Source organism: Xenia sp. Carnegie-2017, unplaced genomic scaffold (genome assembly GCF_021976095.1).
Source record: "Xenia sp. Carnegie-2017 unplaced genomic scaffold, XeniaSp_v1 HiC_scaffold_2, whole genome shotgun sequence".
NCBI classification, from domain to species: domain Eukaryota; kingdom Metazoa; phylum Cnidaria; class Anthozoa; order Malacalcyonacea; family Xeniidae; genus Xenia; species Xenia sp. Carnegie-2017.
Window position 1 is genome coordinate 7,206,231 of NW_025813482.1, and position 20,119 is coordinate 7,226,349.

General features: G+C 33.8%; 1 protein-coding gene across 1 annotated transcript; it reads right to left on the reverse strand.

Annotated features, from left to right (window-relative positions):
- Positions 1-1,464: 1,464 nt before the first annotated feature.
- Positions 1,465-20,111, reverse strand: LOC124439755 (vacuolar protein sorting-associated protein 16 homolog). Its single transcript, XM_046990018.1, has 25 exons — positions 19,754-20,111; positions 17,923-18,011; positions 17,757-17,845; positions 16,675-16,803; positions 14,201-14,345; positions 13,592-13,707; positions 12,591-12,710; positions 12,461-12,516; positions 11,989-12,063; positions 10,881-10,975; positions 10,424-10,500; positions 9,929-10,054; positions 9,447-9,577; positions 9,093-9,128; positions 8,681-8,789; positions 7,704-7,838; positions 6,934-7,042; positions 6,470-6,570; positions 6,128-6,232; positions 5,976-6,053; positions 4,672-4,776; positions 4,522-4,589; positions 4,153-4,249; positions 2,879-2,982; positions 1,465-2,773 (listed from the first exon to the last, which is right to left on the reverse strand). Exons 1-25 carry the CDS (start codon positions 19,801-19,803, stop codon positions 2,632-2,634), a joined length of 2,487 nt encoding a protein of 828 aa, XP_046845974.1. The 5' UTR covers positions 19,804-20,111; the 3' UTR covers positions 1,465-2,631.
- Between the last annotated feature and the right edge of the window lie 8 nt (positions 20,112-20,119).

The window sequence follows — 20,119 nt, forward strand, 5'->3', positions numbered from 1 at the left end:
AACTACGTCTCGTCGAGTTTGGTAAGGTACACAACAGACAACAAACATGATATTCGATCTACTTCGTCAATCAAAAAATTCTAAGCTTGTTCATTTGGCTATTTTTTAAACATCTTTTGTCGTTCTGATTAGCATGATAAAACCGTCACTCCTTTAAAACGGGGATTTGAAATTGAATCAAATTATGTGTTATTTCAATGAAACACGTTCAATTTTTCAAACTCTCAATTGAAATTGTACAAAGAACAAAATTTAAAGAGCTTTAACTAAGTAAATCTAAATCTTGAACACAGTAATTTTGAATATATTTTACGCTGTGTAATTTGGTGTGAAATTAATTAAAAAGTCTTCAGTTTTGAAGACAACAGCATACCGTTGATAAAGCGGCGTACAAGTAAATCAGCTATGTCGATATGTATAGTTAAAAGTACACAATAAAATATACCAATTTAAAAATATATAATTTATAAACCTTATTGTAAATTTATAATTACATCAATATTAGAACCTTTAACAGAACAATAGATTGTAATGAATTATCGTCCGAAATTAAAATAAATGACGTCTTTTGGCGTATTCAGAGTAGTCTTTAGAGAATTTTTACTTCACTCAGCCAATCAGATTTCGTCCCTCAATTTTTTTTAGTATCAATTATCCGGGCAAATCGCCAAAGAAAACTTTGAATAGCAAAGGTATTTCTTTCTACTTTTCTAAAAAGGAACACACACATTTTATAAATTCAGCTACCATTACATATACCAATACAAAAATTGTTGATCAGATCGAGTTGTATGTCTTCATTATTGACAGCCAACAACAGTTAGAGAATTGTTATTTGTGTTCAACTCTTACTAATGCCATTACGCGTAAGTAAGAGATACGACTTAAAGAGATATACGCATTACTTTGCCATCATGTAATTAATCAAGTTAACATCGTCGAAAAAAGGCGCATATGGTCCAAAAACAGATAAGTAAGAATATTTACAGGAAGTTAGGTGTGCGGTCAAGACTTTAAATGTTTAAAGAAGTTTGCTATGAAACATTTCAGTTTCCTTATTGCTCAATATAATGGGGATGTCTTTTCCTTGTTGACAATTCTCTAACTTCATTTTAATAAAGCATGAAAAATAGGAATACATAAATTCGTAGATTCGAAGACTTTTATCTCATCAAGAAATCGAGTTGTCTTTGCATTCATGGTTAATCTCAATTCGTAAATTGTTTAACCCACATGTCCTTAGGTTACTTTCAAACGTCATGGGAAATCACATACAGGAAACTTCTTTGAGTATAAACTTAAGAAAACCATCAGTCCCAATCAACAGTATACTAACGCTTCCTACGTGTTAAAGCCATATGAATCGAATAGGAATATTTCGTTAAATAGAGTAATTCTTTCTGTACCAAAGTGGACATTAGATTTTTGTAATAACAACTAAAAGCAGAAACTTGACACGTCTCATTACACGAGGGAAAGTATTATATTTATTCTTGCGGGTGCAAATTATCTCTTTCATAGCTATTTCCGATTGCATTAAATAGGCTTCTAGAAAATACTACAAGCAACAGGACTACAATATGCTACGCTTAAGCCAGATTATTTCATTTGAATTGCGGTTTACTCATTGAATCTATACTCTAACGAGATTTTTTATTTGGAAATAAGTCAAAAACAAATAAATATAAAATTGGAACTGTTTCAAACTTCTACATGCTACAACACGCTAATTCAAGCTTCTATAAGCTACAACACGCTAGTTCAAACTTTTACAAGCTACAACACGCTGGTTCAAGCTTCTACAAGCTACAACACGCTAGTTCAAGCTTCTACATGCTACAACACGCTGGTTCAAGCTTCTAAAAGCTGCAACACGCTAGTTCAAGCTTCTAAAAGCTACAACACGCTAGTTCAAGCTTCTACAAGCTACAACACGCTAGTTCAAGCTTCTACATGCTACAACACGCTAATTCAAGCTTCTACATGCTACAACACGCTAATTCTCAAGCTTCTACATGCTACAACACGCTAGTTCAAGCTTCTAAATACTACAACTTACTATGTCAAGCTTCTACAAAGTAGAACGTGCTAGTTCAAGCTTCAACATGCTACAACACGCTAATTCAATCTTCTTCATGCCACAAAATGGTAGTTCAAAATTTTACAACACGCTAGTTGAAACTTCTACATCCTACCAGCTTCTACACAATACAACACGGTACCTAAAGCTTCTACATATTACAAAACGCTAGTTCAAGATTTTACCAACTACAACACGCTTGCTGGAGCTTCTACATACAACAACATGCTAGTTAAAGCTTCAAAATACAATAACTTACTAATTCAAGCTTCAACTTACTACTGCATGTTATACTTTAAGCTTCTATACACTACAACATGCTATGCTTCAAAGTTCAAACTATATACTCCATATAACCGTGCTGCATGTTCCATACCTACTTACATAATGTCACATGTCACATGTGCTAAAATAATATTGCAAAATAAAATATGTTTTTCACATTAATCGTTCAACAGATCGAAATTTTAGACGATTGCAGGAGTAAAAATGACAACATGACATAAACAATCAATCATCTCCATTTAAAAAATGGTTTCACGAAACTTAAGTTATCTCTTCTGAGAAAGCTGCGCTTTCATTGAATCGATTTTTGAGATAAGTGTCCTATTTGTCCCGCAACGTCCCAAAAGGCTGTTCAGAGCTTCTTCATTCTTTTGATTGAAGGCAACAATGGCTGCTTGCTCGATGTTCCTTCAAGAGATCATAATTTAATTATTACTATTTATAATAAAAATTGTTTCACTTATTAAAATTAAAATGTATCACGATATTCATTAGCAATAGTTGACAACTTACCCGACTCTTACGTAACATTTCATTCGCTCTTCAATGGGAACACGTGAAATATACTTTTCCGCTTCTTTCAAATTATCGTACTCGAAACATGCTTCAAAAAACGGCTGAAAATAAAAATTATGAAGTGGAAGCTAATGGTAACGATCCCAATCTTTCGGTGCTTAAAAAAATATACTTCTGCCTTATAAACAATACACGAAGGACTCATTATACTGCTCAGTGTTTCGTCGACAAAAATTATTCCAGGTGGCAGACATTTCATATATTGGCTGCTGTTATTTACGACTTGTTTAACAAAAGTAGAATTATATGGAAAGTGTTATATTATGGTATTTTTGCAATATACAATGTAATTTATGTAATATACATTGACGTAATTGTATGATGTTAAAGTGACGTAATGTTATGATGTTACAGTAAATTTACCGTATGTTGTGAAACGTAATGTTAGCCGTATAATATAACCAGGTATTTTAAGGTATGTAATCCTGCATTGTAACCGTAATGTTACCGTGTGTTGTAAAGTAATGTAACTATATAAAACCACAATGCAACAGCATGTAACCGCAATGCAACCATATACAACCACAATGCAACAGTATGTAACCGCAATGCAACCATATAAAACAACAATGCAATAGTATGTAACCACAATGCAACTATATACAACTGCAATGCAACAGAATGTAACCACAATGCAACCATATAAAACCACAATGCAACAGTATGTAACCACAATGCAACCATATAAAACAACAATGCAACAGTATGTAACCACAATGCAACTATATACAACCGCAATGCAACAGTATGTAAACACAATGCAACCACAATGCAACAGTATGTAACCACAATGCAACTATATACAACCACAATGCAACAGTATAACAACCACAATGCAACAGTATAACAACCACAATGCAACAGTATGTAACCACAATGCAACTATATACAACCACATTGCAACAGTATGTAACCACAATGCAATTATATACAACCACAATGCAACAGTATGTGAGCACAATGCAACCATATAACAACCACAATGCAACAGTATGTAACCACAATGCAACCATATAACAACCACAATGCAACAGTATGTAACCACAATGCAACCATATAACAACCACAATGCAACCATATAACAACCACAATGCAACAGTATGTAACTGCAATGTAAGTGCATATGAACGTATATTTCAACCGTATATGAGTTAGTATAAAGCTATCATGGTGATAACCATAAGAGGGTCCTTGATTGTCAGAATAATCACCTCGTATCCTATAGGAGGTTTTTTACTTTTGCAGAATTCATCAAGTTTCACCCACTCATGAGCTTTAGCTAGAGCTCGCAACTTCAACCAGTAATATCTAGAAATCAGTTTACATTAGAAAAATGCGTGGTATATAAACAAAGAGGACCAACTATACGTGGGGAAATTTCTTCAAGTAAGACAAACAAAAGGAAAAATTTGATTATATATAAATATCTTAAGTAGATCTGAAAGTACGTTCAATTTAATATTTATCATTTACACGAACAAAAAAAGAATGCATATAATAAATAGTTTTGAATGACATGTCATTGAAGTACCAGTGATAAGTGAAGTAGAAGTAAATATTTAAGACTCAATATATAAAACCTTTTATCAGGAACTTTGAATTCTTTTCTAAATTGTTCTGCTTCTTTATCTTTACCTTTATTAACTAACTACAAAATAAAATTGACTTAACGATCTACGTAATCATAAATATCAGGTAATTTTAACATATTTTTTTTGACTTTTCGTTACCTCAAAAATAGTATCACTAACGGATAATCCAATGAGTCCTGGAAATCTTAACTGTTCCTCAAAAACTTTCTGCTTTTCTAATAACTTGATATGTTCATCAATTGCCTAAAAGTAAATTGCGCATTGATCAGTCCTATGGAGCATCAAACTTGCTGGCCCAAGTTTAATCCCAATTACATCTTAATACCAGATCATCTCGTGTTGTATAGTTGTTGGTACATAACTATAGCCAGTGATTCGCTAATTTGAAAGCGCATTCGAGAACCAAAACTGAGAACCCAGTAAATAGCAAAAACCATGACCAGCCGACAATTTAAAAAAATATAATATAAAACAAATTCCGAGGAAGCAAGACATCTTGAGATTGCAAAATATGCATCAAAACAAGACGAGAAGTGAATTGTAAATTTTCGACTTTATTTCAAAGTCATCCTCAGACAGAATGATATTTAAAACCATACGTACACATATATATTTACAACGCATGAAATAAGTAAACGGAAGTAAGCAATAGAAATTAAATAGTGTGATATTTACAAAGGCAGAGTTGGAAGAGGTGTAGCATTGCAAAAGGATGAATTGAAACTACCGACCCGACTGGTAGAAAGAGTGTATTATAATTTAAGAGAAGAGTTGTAATTCTTTGCTAGCTTTAAGTCCCAGTAAATAGCATGCCTGTATCTTTGGTTTTTTGCAGGTAGCAGAAAATACCAGTTGGTTTTTCGAGCTCATTGTGAACTAGCTGTGAACTCGTTTTTCTGATTCATACAAACCCATTTTTTCAAACAATCTGATCGGTATATATAGCAAAAATTTTAACAACCACATTCCAAAAAACCCCAAAAACAAAACATCTCGAAGATGCAGAATACTATGAAAAACAAGACGAAGGTACTTGCAGGTAACACAACTACACCTATACGATAAAAAACATCTGACACTCATGACAAATAACTTTAGAGGAGGCATAAATAAAAGATTGTACTATGTGGAAAATTTAATGAGACGTTTTGTCTTCATCTTCCGACAAAACGGCTATAATGAAAATTTGTTGCGTTTTGTTGATAAGGATGTTGTCGACCACATAAATTCTTAGAATGTAAGGTATATAAAAGTATGAGAACGAGTCCACCCAATATTAATAATTCAAATTTTGCCCCTAAACAACCAATTAACTCGCTTTTATGGCCAAGTTGGCTCAACATAATTAAACATAACATTTCCCCGTAATTAACAAGTATATAAAAGAGCTGGGAATTGCTTTCTTAAACTGTTTGATTACACAAGCAATAAACAGCACGAACCTGCTTTGGGAACAAAAGATTTCCCTGGCTAAAATAACTGGCAGATTTTCTCAAACATTCAATCTTTTTGTCCATCTCCTACAACGAAAAAACTTGTTAACAGCACATAAAATGTAACATCAAAACTGGTGGTAAATTAACAAGCAACTTACCACAGTCATGTAACTGTTATGCAAATGAAGATTTGCAAGGTTAAGAAATTGATCATCAATCAAATAAAGACTTTCCAATGTCCTAAGTTCTTGTTCTTTACAATACTATTTAAGAGTTAAAATTTACGAAATATAACCAATGCAAAGCAAAATACCAAATACACGACAAACATGCGCCACTGAGCTTGTGTATTCGACTTTAAATATACAATTATTATTTTATATATAATAACACTTTAACGACAATGTAGTTTTAATAAGTTAATAAATACAATTGTCATTTTTTTAACTTATTATACGTATTGAGCATATTCACTCAAAATATACGTCAAAGAACCTTACCTTGATAAAGAGACTCAGAGCAACAGGGAAAGGTCTTAAGGTCTTTAATAATTCTTTTATCTGCTCGTTTTTAGCCTTCATTTTCATCACTACCATATATACTAAATAAACCAAATCGCTATATCTATAAATTACTGCAATCATTCAACTATCCTCAAATAAAGTTGAGCAATTTTCTGCTTATGCACATGCAACTCCAATTTATCCTTCACAGACCATGCACATGAAACTCCAATTTATCCTTCACAGACCATGCACATGCAACTCCAATTTATCCTTCACAGACCATGCACAATGCAACTCCAATTTATCCTTCACAGACCACGCACATACAACTCCAATTTATCCTTCACAGACCATGCACAATGCAACTCCAATTTATCCTTAACAGAACGTGTTTACTCTATTTAAAGTAATCTGTCAAAAAAATGAGTAAGAGTACAAGATTAAACTAAAATATTTACCTAAATCAGTATCACCACTTTCGATTGCTTTCTCTAATGCCAACTGATTTTTCTTCATTTCAATTAACAGTGGGACTTGGTCTTCTGCTTTGGATTCATAATTCAAAAGCTGCACGAGAAGAACAAAAACTTTAAGTACGTAATGTTTAAATGATTGGCAGTGCACATTCTTCCAATATAACTGTGACATTACGAGCAATAATCGATTTAAAGACTTAGCTCTAAACTTATATTATTTAAACGTAAACTATATTTCTACTGGGAAGTGATGCCAATCTAACTATTTTTACAATGTCTTGTATAATCTACATAATAATTTCCTTATCTTCTAAGCAACTGGTGATGGTTTTTAAAAACCCAATGAATATTGGTGAGTTTGGTAAAATACTATCATTGTAATAATGATGACAATACTATGCACTATGATAATTTTCAAATACATTCTGTAACTATTACATGCATTAGTTAGCTCGAGAGTGCTAGTTGGACGATATGAGGAAGTGGGGGTATAATAATGTCTTTTGATTGAAATAAAGAGCTGTGACTATCTTTCTAAAAAATCAAAAGCGACTTGTATGATAAAGAAATATTCATTAAGCTTAAATATGATGGTGTTATTGGTTGGATTACATCATAGAATTGTAAACTCTTTAATAAACGTACAGCATCTCTGTCTTAAAACATGTTTATTAAAGTAAAGCATTTCAGTAAAAATTTTTTAAATCGACTGAGCAAAGAAAAAAATTAATTGGAATTTTATTGATGCATACATTGATTGCCAATTGAGTTCGTCCACAATTCAAGGCTTTAGATGCTATCTCTGTGTATGATATACCAGGTGCATCACCAAGTTTTAGAGCGATAGCTTGAGCGATGTCTTCATCATCTTTGTTCGTTTGTTGCACCTTTAAGTAAAAATTAATACAGTTCAAAACTCATGAAGATTTCAAAAAAAGAATTGTTTTTAAGTCACAAAAAAGGTGTAACATATGGTCAATCATCATATGAGGCTACCATGTAGGGTGTAACACATGGTGAACCATCATAGGAGGTTACCATGTAGGGTGTAACACATGGTGAACCATCATAGGAGGTTACCATGTAGGGTGTAACACATGGTGAATAAACATAGGAGGTTACCATGTAGGGTGTAAAACATGGTGAATAAACATAGGAGGCTACCATGTAGGGTGTAACACATGGTGAATAATCATAGGAGGTTACCATGTAGGGTGTAACACATGGTGAATAAGCATAGGAGGCTACCATGTAGGGTGTAACACATGGTGAATAAGCATAGGAGGCTACCATGTAGGGTGTAACACATGGTGAATAAGCATAGGAGGCAACCATGTAGGGTGTAACACATGGTGAATAAGCATAGGAGGCAACCATGTAGGGTGTAACACATGGTGAATAAACATAGGAGGTTACCATGTAGGGTGTAACACATGGTAAATGATCATAGGAGGCTACCATGTAGGGTGTAACACATGGTGAATAAGCATAGGAGGCTACCATGTAGGGTGTAACACATGGTGAATAAACATAGGAGGTTACCATGTAGGGTGTAACACATGGTGAATAAACATAGGAGGTTGCCATGTAGGGTGTAAAACATGGTGAATAATCATAGGAGGTTACCATGTTCCAACACGAAATGAACCATCGTAAAAGGCTACCATGAATGGTATAAAACAAACAAACCATCATAGGAGAAAATGAAGAGACTCAAACAAATCAATACCTTAAAACAAGCCCAGTGAGCCAATATTCTGCTTTCTCCATCGCGTTTAGGGATTTTTAAATAGTTACTTATGCGAATAGCTAGACAATACTGTCTTCGCAAAACCAACCTTGAAAATAAATAGTTTTTGACATATTGATATATCTGACGTTTTGTCAAGAAATCAGGCAAAATAGGGTGCACTTTTCATTTTAAATGGATACATGAATTAAATCTCTTGATCACGTGGTCATATTTTTTAATCACAAAGTGAATTCCTGTATACACGAGGTTATATTTTGTAATTATCACATAAGGACCCTTAATCTGGCCACTATAGAAATAAACATATTTAAATTTTGTAGTTTCGACGCATTGTTCCTCGATTTAGCGGAAAATTATGAACAAATGTGTGCAATAACTTTACACTAACCTGTCAATAAGTACAGGAATAGACATTTTTTCCAATCTGAATTCGATTAAGATTAAATAAACTCAGAAAACAAAAAAAAAACATTGAGAAAAAAGGTAGCTAATGAATCTGAAAACAAGTTCTCATCATCTCATGATGCCATCTTCAGTATGAGTGAGATAATAGGTGATACAAGGTTTATATAAAAGTGTTATAGATGGCATCATGAGATGTCGAAACATGTCTATTTTCAAAAAACTTGTCGTTTGTATTAAATGTGCATTGATACAAAAACTATTTGACCCATAAGGCTACTGAGTAATTTTAACAAAAACGACTCTTTCTACTCATGTTCTGTCTACAATTGAAGGATACTGGACAAGAGTCAGTGGAACACCAACGATGTAATCACGAACAGCATTCAACACTCGTAACATTTGGCACATTTCGACAAATTTTTGATGAGGTTCAGATTCAGTGACGAAACTTTTTCCAAATGAAGCCGCCTGTAAATAAGCATTTGTAAAAAAAAACTGACAAAAAATCTCACAGACAGTAAGAAAACGTGCTAGAAGAATTTGGTAAAAAATAATGAAATAAAAAAACCGGTCACAAGCCAGGGTCTCAGTGATTCGCTTCAACGTTTGCTGCTTATGGCAGTTAGGAGGACAGTGAGTGAAGATTTACAGATACTGTTTTATATGATATGCTCATTAATTTGAGAAATGAAAAACATGAAAAAGGTGTTTCACTAAAAACATTATTCGCAATAAGCTTAATAAACTTATTATTACTATTATATTTCTGAATAGCGAGTGTGGCATTATTAACTAATTGTTCTTCTAATTAAAACTTACGCGCAATAAACTTCTTTGTAATGTTTGCTCAAATTCAGATCCTGCAGCCTGTATACACTGTTTTGCAGCTTCCGACAGCTTATCCTTTATCATACGAATGTACTCATCAGCTTTTGCGCTTTTTTTCTAGAAGAAAGTTTCATAGAGCTTTTGAAAAACTTAAAATAGATATCAAGAACACAAATATATTCGTAGGTAGAACATGTTCGAATTTTGCCATCATGCATAAGAAATGAGAAACTGCGAATTTTAACACAAAGATAGGTTTAGAGAAGGCATAGCAAAGAACAAATATTGATTTGATATGTTATAACCACTTAATACGTTGTATAAATACAAAAAATATTCGAAGATGCAGTAGTTTTGGAGCAATACTTAGTTCTTTCCACCATTTTTCGACCTTTTTAAAAGAGCTGTTCATACAACACGAACTGTGAATTACAATTGAATTCTTACACTGTTCATGTTGGTTTTCCCAACAACACACAAACATACCTCAAATTCTTTCATTGCTTCATACAACATGGCCCCTGACTCAAACGAACCAATCTTAAATACATTTTCCACAACGCCTAAAGAGCATTTATATTTTATGTTTTTATTATCTGCCAAGTCATAACATAAACAACATATTTGAGATAATCAAAAACAAACGAATATTCAAGATCGGAGCACATCTCAATCAAGCATAGCTATGATGATATCAAGCTTTCGTCAAAACTAATCTCAAGCAAACTCAAAATAATATTTCAGTTCAGTTAGCTCAACTTCAGTTCGCATTTCCAAAGTTCTGGCAGTTAGAAACGTTTGATTCCTTGTGCCATTCGTAAAACAGTGATACTTAAATTTCGTGAAACGAAAAAACGAGCAAAAATATCAACTGGATTGAATATAGTTCTTCCACATAGTAAGAACGTTTTGTAGAAATCAAACTCATAGTTCTTCCACTTACTAGGAACTTTTTGAAGGAATTCGTGCTTTTCGTTACTGATAATCCGAATTCCGTCAATTTCAGGCACCATATAAATATCGTCGTCGAGAAAACGATTGAAAATGGTTATGAAAAGCAAACATTTTTATAAGAAACTCAATATAACATGTCAACTATATAAATCATTTTCACAGAGATCAACATACAATACAAAACAATCATTTCTATGAAGAATCAATGACACGTCAACTATAAACCATTTTCACACAGAACAAAGTACAGTAGGAAACAATCACTTCAAAGAAGGCTCAATAACATGTTAAATATACACCATTTTCACACAGAACAAACTACAGTAGGAAACAATCACTTCAAAGAAGGCTCAATAACATGTTAAATATACACCATTTTCACACAGAACAAACTACAGTAGGAAACAATCACTTCAAAGAAGGCTCAATGACACGTCAAACTATACACCATTTTCACACAGAACAAACTACAGTTGGAAACAATCACTTCAAAGAAGGCTCAATGACACGTCAACTATACACCATTTTCACACAGAACAAACTACAGTTGGAAACAATCACTTCAAAGAAGGCTCAATGACACGTCAACTATACACCATTTTCACACAGAACAAACTACAGTAGGAAACAATCACTTCAAAGAAGGCTCAATGACACGTCAACTATACACCATTTTCACACAGAACAAACTACAGTTGGAAACAATCACTTCAAAGAAGGCTCAATAACACGTCAACTATACACCATTTTCACACAGAACAAACTACAGTTGGAAACAATCACTTCAAAGAAGGCTCAATGACACGTCAACTATACACCATTTTCACACAGAACAAACTACAGTAGGAAACAATCACTTCAAAGAAGGCTCAATGACACGTCAACTATACACCATTTTCACACAGAACAAACTACAGTTGGAAACAATCACTTCAAAGAAGGCTCAATAACACGTCAACTATACACCATATTCATACAGAACAACCACAATACAAAACAATTATTTCATTTCTATAAAGGCTCAATGCCATGTCAACGATGAACCATCTTCACTCAGAATATACAATAAATACAAAAGAATGGCGATGAAAGGATATGTATCAACATCTTTGTCTGGTCCAATCATCATGTACTGAAATTGCCAATAACAGATCAGAGCTCCATTTCCACACCTACAAAATAGAAAAAATAGTTAATGTCATCATGCAATTCACCTAAAATCAAACAGCAATTGTTATTTTTTTTGGTTTTTAAGAAATATGGTTCATTCGTTATAACTTCCATTTCTTTCATCTTAAGCAACTGCTGTAAAATTAAGTGCAAACATTGACAGATTAACATAAAAAAAATTGAATGGAAATTTTAGCAGAGCATTGTAAATGATTGAAACAGTATTCTTTAAAACCATAGCCCTAATTTTGAAAAAGTAAATAAGTATGAAAGTAATTTTGATATTGTCCACATATTTTTGTGATTTGGTATTAAATCCAAGGAATTCATAAAAATATGAACTAGTAAAGGAATAAGGGAATTTGTATATTTCTTTAATCAATGACTATTTTAACTAACCAAGCAAGCTGCTCTGGACGCGAGGTTTGCCGGGTGTTAAATTCACAGTAAACAGTCTATATTAAAAAAATATAGATATGGTAATAAGATATATGTAAATCCTACCAAATAAAGAATGATTGCACCTTACTTTTAAATCTGACGATCCTATCCATACTAAACCAGTGTCAGCAAAAAGTGCCAAGTATTTGTTGTTCACAGACAGCGCCATTTCTGTAATTGCGTTAATTTCGCTCGAAATTTCTGGATTCTGAAGACATAAGTCAAAGATCAGACGTACGTGCAAATATAATTTTGGGCAGAAGTGAAGGAAGATCGAAAGTTGGGGGTGGGGAATCTTATTCATAAATGCAAGATATAGAAAACAATGCATTTCAAAGCAATTAAACACGGCATAGCACATATGAATATTGCCCCCCCCCCTTATTATCGATCTTTCATCGCCAATGGCTTGGTATACATATGCATGTCAATTATCAGGCTTTACTGAATCATGGTGGGGGAGGAGCTGCAAGTGCAAGATGATAAACTTAAATAATACAAATATGGTATGAAATTGACCCTTTGGAACTAGTGCCCGACAAGAGTTCCAGCCAGACTACAGTAGCAACGTATGTGATCAACCACTGCATGACAAAAACACGTGATTCATGACACGTGATTCATTTAGTGGAGAGCAACCATGAAATCTCTTCATACACTTAGTCCAGGCAAACAAAACATGGAAATATAAAACTTTCTGTTGACACACAGACATATCATGACTACGGTTTCAAGGATAATACAAAGTTTTTAAAAAACACTATTTTTGGCTCATGTTTTATACATTTTTTTTCATTTCTCTATTAACTCCCATTTAATTTTAATTCATGTTACTAATATACCACACAAGCGTGCAATTCGACAAAATAGCAATGTTTAGGACATACTGTGGCAATAACACAACTAAAATCGCCTAAGTGACCTTAGCGATGCACTGACTCTAACTACATTAACGACAAACAAATATTCCAGTTCACTTCAGGAAGGTTTATAGTTTATATTATGTATGACTAGTTTCAATTTTTCCACTCATCACAACATTGCTAAGTTTTCATGGCAACTTAATAATTGAACAAGAAAAACACTTACTAATTTAACAACATTTTCAATCGTGAGAGAAAATAAAAAGCTTTCAACAGCAACTAAAACACGCGATCCTCGTTCTTCAGGAATCGTGATCCAGCTGTTGGGGGGAGCATCGAGACCTGAAGTTATGAGAAATCTAAGCAATATCGCATAAAAATTTCGACCGACATTCACTCTATATATATGAACAAACACTTGCCCAATAACAAACAAGTGATTAAGTATTGTTTCAGTGTATAAATAGCTACTCTGCAATGGCGGATATTGACGAAATATTGGTAGGAGAAATTACAAAAGTACGTATTTGTATGTATTGTAAAAATGTCGTTGAAACGATATTTCCTAGAAGAGGCTTACGTATGTCCCCAACGTGTAATTCAACATGAATCAAATGATGTCAAGTGAAAGTATTTCTCGTAAAAATATCTTTAAAGCGCTATTTCCTAGACAACGCTCCACACAAAAATACAACATATACAATTTAAAGGCCTAGGTAACACATGAAATTCTCTGCCATGCTCTTAAAAAGTTGGTTTATTTAAAAAATCTGGGAAGTAAATTAAGCAACAGGATTTATTAAGCAACAGGATCAGGTAATATTTCATTCATTACCTTGTGGACTGGCCATCTTTCGAATTCTTTTCTCTTGTAAATTATTTATTGTATAAAAACAGTATTTTCCAGTTAACATAGTGATCCCCGTACCCATGCAGCTTGAGAAAAATCTACAATCTATCACTTTAGATTCTTTGGCTTCCTAAAGAGAAACTGAATGTAAAATTTTAATCAACAAGCTACTTTCAAATAGACCAGGTAACGAAATGAAATAATATCATGTAACATTTTGTCAAGCTAAAGTTTTAAAAACGTTCACAACAGATATATAGTTAGAATCAAAAATAATTTTTAAGTACACGAAAGACCATATGGATCAAATGCATGATGTGTTAGTACGATAAAATAGCGAGCTCTATCAAACAGGTCCTTCTAAGGCATCGTCTACACTAATGCATTTTCGTTTGAAACGCTGTTGAAAGTGGACACAAATGAAAACGCATACACAACGTGTGGACACAAATGAAAACGCATACACATCGTGTGGACACAAATGAAAACGCATACACATCGTGTGGACAAAATGAAAACGCATACACATCGTGTGGACACAAATGAAAACGCATACACATCGTGTGGACACAAATGAAAACGCATACACATCGTGGACACAAATGAAAACGCATACACATCGTGTGGACACAAATGAAAACGCATACACATCGTGTGGACACAAATGAAAACGCATACACATCCTGTGGACACAAATGAAAACGCATACACATCGTGTGGACACAAATGAAAACGCATACACATCGTGTGGACACAAATGAAAACGCATACACATCGTGTGGACACAAATGAAAACGCATACACATCCTGTGGACACAAATGAAAACGCATACACATCGTGTGGACACAAATGAAAACGCATACACATCCTGTGGACACAAATGAAAACGCATACACATCGTGTGGACACAAATGAAAACGCATACACATCCTGTGGACACAAATGAAAACGCATACACATCCTGTGGACACAAATGAAAACGCATACACATCCTGTGGACACAAATGAAAACGCATACACATTCTGTGGACACAAATGAAAACGCATACACATCCTGTGGACACAAATGAAAACTCATACACATCCTGTGGACACAAATGAAAACGCATACACAACGTGTGGACACAAATGAAAACGCATACACATCGTGTGGACACAAATGAAAACGCATACACATTCTGTGGACACAAATGAAAACGCATACACATCCTGTGGACACAAATGAAAACATACACATCGTGTGGACACAAATGAAAACGCATACACATTCTGTGGACACAAATGAAAACGCATACACATTCTGTGGACACAAATGAAAACGCATACACATTCTGTGGACACAAATGAAAACGCATACACATCCTGTGGACACAAATGAAAACGCATACACATCCTGTGGACACAAATGAAAACGCATACACATTCTGTGGACACAAATGAAAACGCATACACATCCTGTGGACACAAATGAAAACGCATACACATCCTGTGGACACAAATGAAAACGCATACACATTCTGTGGACACAAATGAAAACGCATACACATCCTGTGGACACAAATGAAAACGCATACACATCCTGTGGACACAAATGAAAACGCATACACATTCTGTGGACACAAATGAAAACGCATACACATCCTGTGGACACAAATGAAAACGCATACACATCCTGTGGACACAAATGAAAACGCATACACATTCTGTGGACACAAATGAAAACGCATACACATCCTGTGGACACAAATGAAAACGCATACACATCCTGTGGACACAAATGAAAACGCATACACATTCTGTGGACACAAATGAAAACGCATACACATCCTGTGGACACAAATGAAAACGCATACACATTCTGTGGACACAAATGAAAACGCATACACATCGTGTGGACACAAATGAAAACGCATACACAACTAAAAATGGTAGATGAGCATGTTAAGGAAATAATGGCATTACTCATACTTCAAGCAAACATAATTGTGCTTAAATTAACTTGTTTGTAGTCAAATATTCCGTTACATGTCTATATGATGGCTCTACACAATGGACAAATAGCTGTCCAACGATAATACGTTTTATGCGGCCTTCCTAGGTACAACTCGAGCAAGAAATCGGTCTTTGAATTCAAAACCAATATATTACACGCCGGAAAGAGCATAAACACGTGCCGAGCATGCGCAAATTACCATTTTACACCACACCTCTATCTGTCATCGTATTCAAGAGTTTTACGTGGACAGTCAAACACGCTGCAAAAATGGGTAGTGTGGGAGCAAATTGATCGATGCGTTTTCGGTCTGGTGAAAACGCATACAAACGAAAACGCACTAGTGTATAAAGGGCCTACATAAGCCAGCTGATTATGCAGCCAAAATATATTTCGGAGCAATTTAATTTGAATTCAAATAACTCTACTTTTTCGCCTCTGCCAACTACAATACACTATTTTTACCTGTCCTGTGGTTATGACTCTTTTAAAATCTCCCAACAACGTATACACGTAAATTGTTCCGTCTTCAGCAACACACAGTAAGTCTTCAAACACGGACCATCCCATTTGAACAAGATTAACACCATCCCACTGCAAATGTATTGGATTAAAATCGACCCGTTAGCCAGCAATGATGTAATAGTGATAGAAAAAGAAATAGTTGCGCGCAGGGGCTCTCTCTGAAAAACAATATTTTTGCCTATTTTATCCTATGGTACAACGGCTAGGAATATCATGGATTAACTCACATAACTTTTTTACATTCTATAAATGATCACAAATATTTTCCAAAATGTTTCTGTCACTGTTCCTTACAAACAAATGCCTGGAAATTGCATCAATGTCTAATGCATAAAGCATATCTTTGTGAGCATGGCAAGCAGCCAAGGCATTTATCCTTGGGGCAGTCATGGTAGACTAGTTTACCGAAGGACCAGCTGAAAAACACCAATTATTACTCTAAAAAATTAGCAAATTTTACGGATGTCCCGCTCATATGGGACACACGCTGTCTGGACACCCAGTGCTTCCAGAGCCCCTGATTTCGCGCAATTAAAAATTATATCAGACAAAAAAGTTTATTAAACACTGAATTTATGTACAGATTATTTATGAGATTTCGTAAAAACAATGAATTAAATCAAAACAATTAAATAAATTAAAACTGCCACTCAACATATATAGAGTAAAGAAAACCCGTTACCATAACTAATTATTAAATTTTTTATATAGTTATTTAAAAACACTCGTTTATGCGCTGCAAGTCTAAATCTTTACAGAAATAGGTTTGAAACTATAATCACACGATCTCGACCAAGTCTTGCGTTTACATTAAGCCAAAAGGATGGCAGTTTTTAGTTTGTTTGGGTTTCATGTGTTGAGTCTAAGTTAATTTTGCAATGTATTTAAAAACAATGACCTAATGTATTTGATTAGAAAAACAAATTGTTTCTATTTTTTCTTAAGACTGAAACCAATTGATATAAAAACTAATGAGAATAATTTTTCATTGTCTACTAAAAAATCAAATGAATATAACTGACATTAATTTCAGCCATGAGTCTTCCAGCAGCTGAGTATATATAGATCAATGGTTTTACTCCAGGTATGTACATTTGCTTCTTGCACAGAGCTATATAAAAATACCATTCAAAAACATAAAACTGCATTTAAATACGTAATTATCCTACTAGTCAAAAACTTACGCACCAATTGGTCCACCATAATGCGCTGCTGCAATATGATGTTTTGTGATGTCAATCTCGCCTTTCCATGCCATGACATACAGTTCAACAGTTCTATAAAGCAATAGAAACAAGAACACATTGTTGAGGATATGTATCATGTTCAATGCTTATTTTTTGTGTCTAGAAGACCTCAGTTTCTACTCACGTATGAACAGGGCGCTCATATATATAAATAATAAAATTATTTCTCTATCAGTGTTTGCAACAAAGTTTGCCAGGCCATACATTTATTATAAAATTTTAACTGCCATACAAACAGTTGCAAATACCGTATTTTTGGCCTTGAAAAATATTTTAATATATGGTCAACATATATATTTGAGAAATTAATATTTTTCCGATCAAAATATTCACAACCTAAAACACACATGATTTTAAAAACCGATGTAATCACATAAAATGGCCTAATAAAATGCATAAATCAACCTTGTGGCATCTTCAATAATCAAATCAATCAGTAATGGTTAAACAAAATAATTGTGTCATATAGGGGAGGGGAGGGGAGGGGAAGTGTGATGCATGAAAGATATTTTTCATTTTGAGCTCTATGAAATGTTTTCATCTGCATTTTGGATCTTTGGGATTTTCCAATTAAACCTTGAAGCTCAAATTTTATCTTTTTATGTTTGCTTTCACCATAAAATATAAAAATAGTAAAAACCACATAACATCATTTTGGTTGATTTATCAATTTCATATTTGTAAGCACAAGAGAGTAATCTTGAGTACTAAAATGTAAAATAACAGACAAAGTAGGAAGTTTAATGCAAGCTGCATTAGTTAGTTAGCTTTTTATCTCAAGTGCAGGCACACAAAACTACGACCTTATCTTTAAATTTTTCTTCCTTTTTTGGAGGGTTCAAATACTTGTTGAGGGATAAGGGAGAAAAAATTCTAAAAGGGGTACAAAAATATCTTGAGAGGTATGCACAGAAAACTCTTTTCTCTTTTTCAAACAATTGTATAACCAGCAAACAAATTTCGTCAATATACTGTATTTCAACTATGGAAAAAACAACACAAAGAAAGTACTTTTTCAAAGAAATATTTACGTAGTCTTTTGCTTTCATTTGTCTCTCCCAAGCAATGAGTCATTATCAAATTAAGAATATTAAGCCTGGTTTACTGACCTTAAATGATTCATTTCCCTAATTTTGAGTAGTTTTAACAATATAAATATATATATATATATATAATGCTGTGTGCTCTTTTTGAATAGAATGACTGGGGAGAATGCTGCTTCAATATTGCAGGGAAAGGTGGCATTTCAGTTATATTTATTTCAATGGCTTAATTAGCTGACAAAATTTTTGACCAAAGTTCTGATGCTTTTTTGGGCAAAAAACTACAGAAAACACAGGTCTTAGCTTACTATGCATCATTCAAGGAAATAATCAAACGGTTTTTTTCAGTTATCAGAGACACACATGTTTTGTGACAGTTTTCAATTGTGCACATTTTGTGATTCGAACTTAACAAAAATAATAATACATTTACTTTAAACTGAATTGCAAAATTGAAACTTCATCAGAGCCATATGGCAATTAACAAAAATGCACCATGTTCCATGCCCCCCCCCCCAGACTGGAAAATTTTTATGATTTTTGAAAAAAAAACATTTATGTGTGCACATTTCGAATTTCCGGTCCACACTTTCCAGTTTGGATCTGGATGCCCCTAAGAAGATTTAGTGATAGTCTATCTATGCCAAAGCAAAACCAGTCATAGACAGCAAGCTCAAATTTGAACATACAAAAAATGTATCACTAAATCATAAGTATAAATAAACTTACCTGTAAAAAACATCACCAAGTGGTGTCCAGTCTGCGGTCACATGACCCATATTTTTCTTCCAGATACTTTCCAACAGAAACTGATCAGTTCATCTTCATTCGCATTCACCGTCGTTCCAGGTCCAGGATGTAGTTACAATTTTAGTATAAAAAGTTTTTCAGTTTTGCTAAAATATTCATACAATCTTTTACATATTTTCCAATTTCGATAAATTTAAATTATTTTCAATGAACAATCCATAGCAATAAAAACATCGCTAACCCTACTTTTCCACTAGTAGTTTCGAATCATCAATAGTTCGAATTTGGATGCAATGAATAAATTATTTATGATATATAACCTGAGCCTGCAAGTATAAACATATT